This window comes from Aptenodytes forsteri, unplaced genomic scaffold (assembly GCF_000699145.1).
Source record: "Aptenodytes forsteri isolate BGI_AS27 unplaced genomic scaffold, ASM69914v1 Scaffold2, whole genome shotgun sequence".
Classification (NCBI taxonomy): domain Eukaryota; kingdom Metazoa; phylum Chordata; class Aves; order Sphenisciformes; family Spheniscidae; genus Aptenodytes; species Aptenodytes forsteri.
In genome coordinates, this window is record NW_008795695.1 from 10,890,459 (window position 1) to 10,902,609 (window position 12,151).

The 12,151-nt window shown below is 42.7% G+C and overlaps 2 protein-coding genes across 2 annotated transcripts in view; both read left to right on the forward strand.

Moving 5' to 3' along the window:
* The window catches only part of IGSF5 (immunoglobulin superfamily member 5), a 24,899-nt gene extending 16,705 nt beyond the window's left edge, over positions 1-8,194 (forward strand). Inside the window, exons 6-8 of the mRNA XM_009283088.1 lie at positions 2,669-2,778; positions 4,751-4,827; positions 8,075-8,194. Of these exons, the coding sequence (XP_009281363.1) occupies positions 2,669-2,778; positions 4,751-4,827; positions 8,075-8,194 (307 nt within the window). The remainder of the gene's footprint in view (positions 1-2,668; positions 2,779-4,750; positions 4,828-8,074) is intronic.
* Positions 8,195-11,862: 3,668 nt separating this feature from the next.
* Positions 11,863-12,151, forward strand: part of PCP4 (Purkinje cell protein 4) — an 80,783-nt gene continuing 80,494 nt past the window's right edge. Inside the window, exon 1 of the mRNA XM_009283089.1 lies at positions 11,863-12,009. Within this exon, the coding sequence (XP_009281364.1) occupies positions 11,863-12,009 (147 nt within the window). The remainder of the gene's footprint in view (positions 12,010-12,151) is intronic.

The window sequence follows — 12,151 nt, forward strand, 5'->3', positions numbered from 1 at the left end:
TGCTGACGGCAGCCCGCCGGGCGTTTGCCCGCGCCGCCACGGGAGGTCACTGCGAGCCCGGCGGCTCCGCCGGCGCCGCCGCGGGGGGGATCCCCGGGGCGCCCTGCGAGAAGCCTCGCCGCAAGCTAGTTGGGGTAGATTGGCAGGCCAATTAGGCGGGCTCCCCGGCTCTTTTAAGGCTCGTTAGCGTCAGGGTGATAACAGTTTAAATAAAGCTGCCCCGATGATGAGTGGCGACACTTAATCAAGCGATTATCAGAGGCGCTTGAGTACGAAGCTGTCGGTACATTATTGCATTGAGTTGGAAAACCTTAGAAATCATGAGCTGATGGTTATCAGCATTAAGATCCTATTTGTCGGCGCCAGCGCGGCTGTGACAGCAACGGCAGTGGGGTGATTTGGAGTTATTTTTTCTAAGCTTCTAGGGAGCACGGTAAATTCATACTCTTGCCTAGCTTGTGGGGCTTTTAACTCCCCTTCTCTTAATGAGTTTACAGAACGTTACACCACAGTAGCCTAGCGCTTCAGTAATACCTAGCTTCATTAACGGCCTCTTTGTGGGGAAATTTTGTGAAGGTCTGTTGACAGATTTCCTTTTATAGAGCACTTTATTGATATGAAACAAAATAAGGAAATTAGGTAAACACTATTTTCTCCTGAGGAAGTGATGCTAATTATGCCATGCCATACCAGTAAACGTCCATGTGATTTCTTAGTCTGTGATGCTAAACTGATCATTTTACCAAGTGCAGCTATATAAATAGGGCAGGACTAAATCAGCAGGGAATGGGAGGCCAAAAGCAGGTGCAGCTTGCGTATCGGTTTTGCTATGAATAAAGTCCTACAAAGCCTTTTTGCTTGGATCCTGACTTGGTTCTGCCAAAAGCCTTCTGCAAGGGTCAACCCTGCTAAGGCAAAATCAATGGAACATGCAGGGAAGCATCTGCCCAGCAGTGGGGACTGGTACGGCCGGGTCCGGGTCCTTCCCAGGACCCTACCTCGCTGATGCAGGTCTGCACAGTGCTTTCTCGCAGACAACCTGAACAGGTCCAGAACAGGACATAACGTTACTTTCCCCCTGTGTCTTTGAATCTGGTCTGGGCAAATACAATTCTATCTTCATGACAGAATGTGTGTTTTTAGACCTCAGCACAGTAAAGTTCCTATTTTCCCATTAACTTTAAACATGAGTTGTCGTACTGACTTCATAAATGTTGCTTACACTTTGAAAGTTTAGCAAACGCTTAAGCAAATACTTAAGCACTGGGATGAGTCCAAGCTCTATGGTTCAGCTTGGACTTAGAAACTCAGTGTTGACAGTTCTGCAAAATTTTAGTGTGTGTAAACAATGACACTGAGATCACAGGAGTTATTTACAATCACTTACAGATTCTATAGGTTCGGTGTTTTTTTTTCTTGGGGGGAACCTACCTGCAGTAAAAAGAATGATGATTGTCCAGATTTTGGAAGCTGTGTTGTGGTAGTAGCAAAGAAGTGATGAGACCAAAGATACATTGTTTTACTTCCCACATTTATTTTTAACTTGGCTGGCTATCTTTCTGTACCTCCCATACTGCTTTATAGCTGCTTTCAATTTGTCTACTACACTGAGTTTGTTGAGATCTAATGATCAGATAAAATAGACAGTACAGTATCATGTAACATGTGGAGGTGGTATTCCTAAACAATTGCTCTTGTCTTCTAGCAACCATGACAGGTTTCTTAGTGGTATCTAACATGTTTGTCTCCTAAAAAAGCCATGTAGTCATAGCTGGCTCGTCAGATTTATGTGTGCATCAGTAATGCTCATCTGAAGCTCTATGGGCCTGCAAAGTAATTCCTACTAAACATAAAAAAGCAAATGCAGCATTTTCCACAAATATTGCTGACCAGGGATATTTCTGCCTTCCCCTACAAATCCCTGGGTTGTCATAGTCCTGCCACCAATTTGTGCTTGCCACACCAGAAACCTAGGCAATGATGGACCTGGGACTATCCCGGAGAGGAGTCCATGGTAAGAACAGATGAATAGTAGCATCTTCTCTAGCATAAGGGTTTTGAGTAAAAAGGCACTCTTTTCTGGCTGTGCAGCTATACAGATAACCGTTCTACGAATTCAGAGATGTGTAACTTTAACCAGGGAAGTTCTGTCAGCTTCGCTGGGGCTACGCTCACTTGTAAATTTCAAAGTGAAAGATTAACTTTGGAGGTACAGATGAATCACTTGGGAGCTAACTGTGGTGATGTGAGATAACATGCTTTGTTTTTGCAATTGGGAGGGGCTCAAATCACAAAAACGATGAGCTGTCAGAAGTGACCTAGCTGGTGTTCCATTATTGGGCCACTGAATTTCCTGTAATTCAGAATTAGAGATCAAAATTAATTTCCTACAAAACCTATGATCTGGAACAGAGTCTTCACTCTTTGAAGATCGCTCGCTTTATTTTCCTGCTTTCTGATAATGCAGCTGATGGAAACTTCCTAAACAGAATTTCACAGGTAATACTTATATGGGACAAGATTTGTACTAGCTAATTACTTGGAAGGCCCAGATATGTTTTGCACCTATTTTTTCAGAAGTAAGACATATAATTCTTTCTCTGTAGCCTACTACCCAAGCGTTCTCATATCATAATGAAGTTGTAATGACAGGCCTTTTTGTTTCTAGAAAAGTTTCAGCTGAGAAGAAAAAAGATGGCGATTTGGAAAACAGGCAAAGGCATGGTAGCGAAAATCAGGGATACATTCCAGAGGAACCGCGGAACGTACAAATACCAAGTGAGTCTAAGCTGGTGAATTACATATTGTCAAACTGCTTCTCAACATAGGCATTTTGGACAACATGTCAAGCAATTACATTACAAGATTTCACAACACTTTGTGAAGGACTTGTGCTTGGCCTGAACCTCTTCAGAACATTCTGGGTTTTCTAGAGTATGGTCCTTCAAAAGTATTGAGAAAACATCAAAGTTCTTTGCAGTTGAATTTAGTTTTAGTCCTGGGTTTGTTTTTTTAAATGCCTTTGTTCTTCCAAATATCTTCTGGGGCCAGAGGTGGGAGTGCTGGATTCCCATATGATAGTCGATTTAGGCAATATTTTGCAGTTGGTCTGTAAAAACAAAAAAATCTACCACCACCAACAAAAAGGAACAAAAATAAAAGAAAGAAGGAAAGAAAAAAAGGCAGTTAGTGAACTATGATTTTACTGATAAATGACTAAGGCATTATAAATTGTAGTCCTTAAGCACAAAGACTCTTCAAAAACAAATGTAAATCTCCACCAAATCGTTTCCCACCACTTGCATTTATAACCACATTATTATCAAAACGTTTAATCAAACACTTAATGACATAAAATTATTGTGCAGAGTCTATAATCCAGTTGTACATCCTTTTCTCTCTAACAAATAAATTGTGAAGAAATAAGTGCAGTGGAAAGATTTCAAGAGCATGTGGTATTGTAAAATGTAGCAGTTACAATAAATAGAAGAAAAACTAAGTAAACCTGGACAAATTGATTCTACTGGGTCCTAGATGGGCCTCTTTCATATTTGTTAGCATGCTGGGTTGACCTTGGCTGGCCACCAAGTGCTCAGCAAGTCACTCTATCACTCCCCCTTCTCAACAGGACAGGGGAAGAAAATAAGATGGAAAAGCTTATGGGTCAAGATAAGGAGGGGGAGATCACTCACCAATTACTGTCACAGGCAAAGGAGACTCCACTTGGGGAAGATTAATTTAATTTATTGCCAATTAATAACAGAGTAGGATAGTGAGAAAGAAAAACGGAACTAAAACCACCTCCCCCACCCCCACTTCTTCCAAGGCTCACCTTCCCTCCTAGCCCATCTACCTCCTCCCCACAAGCAGCGCAGGGGGAGGGGGAATGGGGGCTGTGGTCAGTCCATAACACATCGTCTCTGCCGCTCCTTCCTCCTCAAACTCTTCCCCTGCTCCAGTGTGGGTTCTTCCCACAGAATGCAGTCCTTCATGAACTTCTCCGATGTGGGTCCTTGCCACGGGCTGCAGTTCTTCAAGAACTGCTCCAGCATGGGTTCTTTCCATGGTGCGGTCCTTCAGGAATGGAGTGCTCCAGTGTGGGTCCCCCACGGGGTCACAGTTCCTGCCAGAAAACCTGCTCCTGCATGGACTCCTCTCCATGGGGCCACAGCTCCTGCCAGGAGCCTGTTCCAGTGTGGGCTCTCCACGGGCTGTAGCTTCCCTCAGGGCACATCCACCTGCTGTGGCATGGGGTCCTCCACGGGCTGCAGGGTGCATATCTGCTCCACTGTGGTCCTCCATGGGCTGCAGGGGAACTTCTGCTCTGGCACCTGGAGCATGTCCTCACCTCCCTTCTTCACTGACCCTGGTGTCTGCAGGGCTGTTTCTCTCACATTTTCTCACTCACTTTTCCCAGCTCCTGTTGCGCAGCGTGTTTTACCCTTTCTTAAATACGTTATCACAGAGGTGCCACCAGTGTCGCTGATGGGCTCAGCTTTGGCCAGCAACAGGAGTCTTGGAACCGGCTGGAACTGGCTCTGTCTGACATGGGGGCAGCTCCCGGTGTCTTCTCACAGAAGTCACCCCTGCAAGCTCCCTCCCACTACAAAAACCTTGCCATGTTAGCCCAACAAGTTAGCTAGAGTTTGGCTCACAATATTAAATCATATTTAGCTGTATTCCTGAACGGCTTGTGGTTCATGCCATGGTGGACACTGAATAACAGCAATCTTATATATTCTTGTTACAGGAATTGCCTCTCTTCCCCCAATGTCTTCTAAGTTCACTGTCCCTGCTGCAGATTTACATACCAGTTCTGTACCAAAGGTAATTGTAATGCTGATATCTTGACCTTTTTTTTTCACAGTGTGTATCGTACTATATCCAAACATAGATTTTGGGTGGAGGTAGACATTTATAAATCAATTACAGCTGTCATTGGGTAAGTGGAATGTCCCTTCAGCATTCCTGAATGTCTGATTTATAAGGATAAGTGCCCTGGGTGTTAGCCTTGGATTTAGATTGATTTTCATGGGGGATGGGAGGTGAGGGAGAAACAACCACCCCTGATATTTGGAAGAAATGTCTAATAAAGCTTTTGTCACATCTGTTCCCCCCAGCACCCTGCTACATCTTCCTCCCCACCTCCTAGGCTAAAGTTGCGAAGTCACAGACTTCCCCCCATAGAATCATAGAATCATAGAATATCTCAAGTTGGAAAAGACCCTTAAGGAACACCGAGTCCAACTCCCTGCTCCTCGCAGGACTACCTAAAACTAAACCATACAACTAAAAGCATCATCCAGACGCTCCTTGAACTCTGACAGGCGTTCAGTCAGTGTCTGCTCTTTCCTTTCCATTGCTTTCCGTATCTTTCCTCCTCCAAATGTCAGCTAGGCCTTTCTGCTGGCCAGCATGATGGGTAGCCCTGGCTGGGACAGACTTCCCATAGGTAAAGCCAATTGTCTTTTCATCATTCCTGGGATTAAAGTCTCTTCCTCTCTCTCTCCACAAACCCACTTTTTACCATTCTTTCAGCCTTGCCAGCCAGAGTAACTCTGGCTTGGCTTTTGAGAATTCACCTCTGTGTATATTATACATTAAACCATTATAACGTGGAGGTTTGCTTTGCTCTGGGCATGCAATAATTCTGGACAGCTGCCTTTGCCAAAGTGGAGGTCTGCAATGTTTTTGTTGTTCTACCCAGTTACCACACTGGAGGAGATGTGGATATAAGATGGAGGCACTGTTGAGGTGAGGTTTGAGGTTCCTTTGCAAACGAAATCCAGTGCAGATACAGTAAATAAATGTGCATTTTCTCTGGATCATTTCTTGATTGTATTTTCCAATTACACTTCCACATTGCAGAAGTTGCTTCAGTCAGGAACTTTGATCTTGGACACCTCGGGTATCTCAGCAGTAAATAATGGAAGGGAAAGCACACAGCTAACACCCAGTCCGCTCTAGAGCTTTGCCCCCTTTCCATGTGGCTAACACCTAAAGAAGTAGAGCTCAGTGTTTATCCCTCTACTTGTTCCATTTTCAGCTACCTGTGTTCTGAAGGGTGGTGCTGGGCTCTCTTAGCTTCTAGCACAACAGCAACATAGATCTTAATTTATGCCATATATTTGTAAAATACATTTAGCACCTCTGTGATGGTTTTTGCCAATATTCCTTTGGGAAAGTGGCAGTGATGTGGTACCGAGTTCAATCCTCAACACAGTGATAACTCATTTATTTTTGAAGAGCTGTTTCAACATGTACAATGCAGAAATCTGTCTTGGAATGACATTGCACATAAATCATAGCAGAGCGTGTCTAGTTCTTTTGGTACACAATGAAATTTAGGAAGTACTCAATCAATGATTAAAACAATGATCAAAATAATAACGGTAAAAGTAATAGCAACGATACTGATGTATTTGTGGCTGGTAGTTATGATGTTTGACATTAATTACTTGTCAAACAAAATACTATTAAAACAAAGCAGAAAAGCGTGTATAAAACAGCTGAGGGTTCAGTGTGGATCTATAACCCTGAGCAAAAGTTTCAGGCAGTGTTTGATACACTTATGAACAGGATTATAAGGCACTGGCTATGTTTACATGGAGAAGGCATGTGGTACATTACGGTCTGCTCTGAGAAGCAAAAGAGCTTGCGCTGAGGATCCCGTATCCAGCCTATACACATTTCCGGGGGAGGCGATAACTTCAGTTAGCTATAGCCGTTTCCCAGTGAGTGGGTGCTCATTGATGGTTGATGTGCACTAGTTGTGCACTGGGGGGGCATTAAGCCAGTTGGTGTCATCTGAAAGATATCCAATTTGGGTGCTCTCAGACAGCTCCACAGTGAGAACGATAGTGTTGTGAGTGGGGACCATCAGGAGACCAGGTTCACAAGCGTTGGGCTCATGCTCCTGATTCAAACTGAAACACGAATGTAGGTGCAGCCCTCCATGTCAAATGTTAGATTAGACGGCCTAGGAGGTCCCTTGCAGCCCAGTGGCTAGGGAAACATTGAAATCCTTCACAGGCACACAGCATAAAGTTGAACCGTTTCTGTTAAACCAGTTGTCCCTGGACAAAATTTGGTACAAGTCTGTTACGGTGGCTTATAGCTGCATCAGTAACTGCACACACATTTTTGAAAAATATCAAGAGATAATCTCAAGGTTTATTGAGATTAAAAAATTATTTAATTTAATTTAATTTAATAATATTTATTTAATTTATTTAATAATTATTTTAATCATTTAATTTATTAAAATTATTTATAACTGTTTTCCATATGTTGGAGGAATACTTAGCAATCTAAAAATGGCCTGTGAAGACAAACTATTTCTCAGTTTGAACAGGGCTTCTCAGTATATTGTGATGGCCCCATCTTGTATATGCAGGAGCTGATAAAGGTTGATGAAGGTTTACCTTAAATTTTGGATTTGCAGTCCATGATTTAAATTTATGGCATTATATACAAACATAGTAAAACATTTCCCAGACAAAAAAAGTGGTTTTCTTTCACATTCATAACCTTCCCTGTTAACTGCGTAACAGAGGTTTTCTGACGAAAAGCGTTACTGGATGCATTCTAATAAAGTTCAGTCACCACTGTTGCCAATATATTGCATAACAAACATTGTGGTGCTCTTTCGTTGTAATATATTTCTTGTCAAGGAGGAGAAATCAGATAGCAAGCCATTTAACTGTTTGCTGATTAGTGCTGAATCAAACAATTTCTTCAGAAACCACCTGCCTTCCTGCCACTGCATTTTCTAAGCACAGAAAGTTGTGTTTCTCAGTTGGCTTTCCCTGCCTGGATACTGGAAACATTCCCAAAGGTTTTTCATTCTGCAATTTTATTCTTCTGCACTTTTTAATGAGAAATGACATTCCCAAAGGTTTTTCATCTTTATTCTTCTGCACTTTTTAATGAGAAATAGGAAGTAAAAAAACAGGAGGAAGAGAAGTTATCCAGAGAATTTTTTCCATAGTGAAGGAGGTCATAAGGGGTAGACTCCAGCAAATTGCCTCTTTCTCCCTGGATAATCAAGAAAAATGAGCAAATGTCCTTGCAGTGCTTCTATGGACGTCTAGAAGAAGGAGTGAAGAACCCAAGTCCTCCCTCAGGAGCAGACTGGGGAAGGAACGAGGAGACCGTCTACTCATGGAAAGACTCATGGAGACTGAAGACCTAAAGCCTTGTCTCTCCACCTCTGCAAGGTGAAAGAAGTTGAGATTTCTGTGGTTGCCTTCCTTGTCACCTTATGGGATCAGGATTAACCACAGCAACAAGGCCAGAAAATAGGTCCATATAGGCAAAGTTTGAACAGAGAGTTTTAAAATTAAAAGAAGCTCATGGATGTGGGGACAAGATGAAAAGCAGGGCAATCGCAGTGAGTGAAGATTTTCCCAGTTAGCATTTGGCTGGACAGAGGCGATCATACCTGCTGCACAGCCCATTCCTCCCACTCCCAGGAGAAAACTGGATGGAAAGTTTCTGCACAGGTCAGTGGCATTAGGCAGTCTCCTGCGTCTCTGAGGGTATCGGCTTCAAATTTGATCCCTTCTGTTCCATATGTAAAAAGTTACAATTTTAAATTATTTGAGAGATTAAGGGAGACTTTGTATCACAGGTTTTGTTTCCTCAGAAGTCCTTGCCCATGGACCCAATCAGGTACAAAGCCTGAAATACCTGGTGGGTCTTATTGTAAAAGGTGACAACAGAAAATCACTTAGGTCAGCTATTGGCCATTCAAACTCTTTGAATCAGAAACTGATGCAAAACATTCACAGAAGATAAATGTTCCCCAGCGATTGCACTGATCAATTCACAACATGAACAATAGATTTGACAAATCATCTTCGGGAAAAGTAATACCTCAGCAAAGAAGAAGGGGGGGAAAAAAGGTGTGCGAGACATTTAAAAAATGATGAATATCAAACTAAGTCAGGAAAAAATTACCAGCCACTGGAAGAGGAGGCCAGGAGCATCACTCAGGGGTGCTGGAAGGTCTTCATTCTGATTACATCAGCCAAGAAAAGGTCAAACGAGTAGAGTAGAGTTACAGGCTTCTGTTTAATTGCATATTTTATTACTGTCAGCGATGGCAGGAGAGTGATCCTTGCTCCCAGTCCCAGGGCTGAGCTGCAGGCCAAACGGGTGTTAGGGACCAAGGTCCCATCCAAGGGGCCGTTTCTCATGCCCTGACCCATTGTGCAGAGCTCCTTCCAAAACCCAAGTGCAATGAGGGGGATCCCTTACCTTGGATTTAGCAAATTCTGGGGCAATGCCACAGACAGTTTAGCTTGAGCAAGGGTCATAGGGCTAGTTCTGCCAGGTCCTGAGCGCCACCGCCAAGGAACTGCATTTTTAAAGTCCCACTGGTACAAAATGAGCTCTAAGGACTCAGCATCTCGCAGGACTGCGCAGTCTCCTACACAAGCTTCATAATTAGTCCATTTAATATACCATAAATGTCTCTATGATAAATCAGAAGACCATTTCATAAGAGGGAGTGAGTGCTCATTTATAGTGGGCCAGATTCATCCCTGGTGTAATTCAGCTGACTTCAGCACAGCTACAGGAGGCTTGCACTTGCCACCACAGCCACACTCCTCCTCTCCAATCCAGAGTGAGTCATGGCTCCATTAATGGGGAAGGATCTATTTTTCTTCTTAACTACTCCAAATGAGACTCTATAAACTGGAAATATTATTTAGTTGTGGTCGTGGTTTTATACTGGGAAGGAAATGAATGATGAATTGTGGCTCCATTTATTGCACTGTGTATAACTGCTCTGACTCTGAGGATTGTTTGAAAAGAAAAATTAAGCTATCAGAATCAAATTAAAAGGTCAATAAAATAGAAATATAAACCAATGACAGCAAATAATTTTACCCCTACTGATGGAAGGTACTATAGAGTATGTCATGTTACGATATTCATTGGTCAGCATATCTTGATTAAGAGAGTAATAAATATCGATGATACAGATATAGAAAAGGCAGGTGCAGTTTATAGTATAATTTTTCCAAGTGTCTGTGGAAGAAGGGGAGGAGTGAAGTTATGTGGGTGGGATTAACCCATGAAAAAATGAGAAGGAATTTCCAGGCTGTCTATTGATGGACAGGGAAATGTGCTGAGTGTACGAAAAGTTGACAGGATGGAACTGGTTTGCTATTGGAAGTGATAGTGTACCCAGATTATTCTGAGGGTATCCAGAACTTTTGGGTGGGTGTTTTCCTCTAAAGGAATTGAATTTGGAATAAGAATTAAAAACTGAGGGCAGGGGGAAAAATAACCTTCAGAAACAGAAAGCTGTGCCTCCCTGATTTTTTGTTCTAACAGTTAGCCAAATGTGTGATGCATGCAGACACATTTGAAAGTACTCCTACCACATTAATTTCAGCAATTTGTTCTAATGCAGTTAGACTTGGATTTTTTTGGCTGGCTAATAGCAGGCAAAGCTTTCAGTTTATCACACATTTCCACAGCATCGCTCTTTGAGGAGCTGCCATCTGTCAAATCAATTTAAATATCAGAGCCCTGTTTCATAATGCCAGATGTGTGTTCATCATTCATATCACTGATGTCATATGGGTTGCAGAAATGACTATAACATGCTTGTAATAGCAGAAGTCCTTTCATTGACTGAAGATCAGTATTCAAAACATCACTGAAGGATTCAACCCTGAAATCAGCTGATAACACACACTCATTTTACTTTCTGATTCATCCATGTATTGCTAGCTCTCTTTTTGTCTGGCTGAAGAGCTGGAAGAGATGGAAAGATTTGGGCATCTGTTTCCCCAACCAAACCAATGAACTATGCAAAGCTTTTCCCAGTATAATAGTCCCTTTATAGTAATCCCTATAAAAAGGCATCCAGGGCAGATGATAAGTCAACAGGCAGGCTTTGAAATATGTGACTGTCAAATAACCATGGTTAACTAGATGCCAAGCTGACAGTACAAAGAGATTTAAAACTATGTGAAAGAAATGCTGATGATATTGCATCCTTACTGATAGTGGGGACAACCTTAGAAACTTGCTCCTGTAATGTTGGGCTGTGCAGCGAACCACTAGAGCTGTCTTTTTTCCCTTCAATGTGTAGGATGTAACGAATAATGAAACCATTTTTTCTCAGACTAGGACTGACAGAACTAGTAGAGCACTGCATTAATCTGAAGAAGAAACAACTTTGAAATAAAAACTGAGCAGAGGCTCTAGCAGCTGTAGCATATCAGGTTCTAAATATGAAATGGTTGTTGTGGTCCTACTCCTCTGCATTTTGTATTTGTAATGCGTTGTATGAGATCTTCTATAGCATCAGAAAATGAGTTTTAGGTCACTGACCAGCAGCCAGCAGCCTCTATTTCAGTGAACTGCAACCTCAGTGAGGCTATGCTACTTCAGAGAAAGCTCCACGAAAATGGGTCAATACACAGCATGGGTTGATTGAAATTAATGAAATTATTCATTAATCGATATCTGAGTGAGAATAAAATATAAGTAACCCAGGGCATTTGCTCTAAAGCAAATAACATGAAAGTTATGGAGCAGATCCTCCTGGAAACTATGCACATGGAAAATAAGGAGGTTATTGGTGACAGCCAACATGGCTTCACTAAGGGCAAATCATGTCTGACAAATCTGGTGGCCTTCTACAACGGGGTTACAGCGTTGGTGGATAAGGGAAGAGCAACTGACGTCATCTACCTGGACTTGTGCAAAGCATTTGACACTGTCCCACATGACATCCTTGTCTCTAAATTGGAGAGACAGGAATCTGATGGATGGACCACTCGGTGGATAAGGAATTGGCTGGATGGCCACACTCAAAGGGTTGCGGTCAACAGTTCGATGTCCAAGTGGAGACCAGTGACGAGTGACGTTCCTCAGGGGTCAATATTAGGACTGGTGCTGTTTAACATCTTTGTTGGTGACATGGAGAGTGGGATCGAGTGTACCCTCAGGAATTTTGCCGATGACACCAAGCTGTGTGGTACAGTTGACACGCTGGAGGAAAGGGATGCCATCCAGAAGGACCTTGACAGGCTTGAGAGGTGGGCCCGTGCGAACCTCATGAAGCTCAACAAGGCCAAGTGCAAGGTTCTGCACATGGGTCGGGGCAACCAAGCACAAAAATACA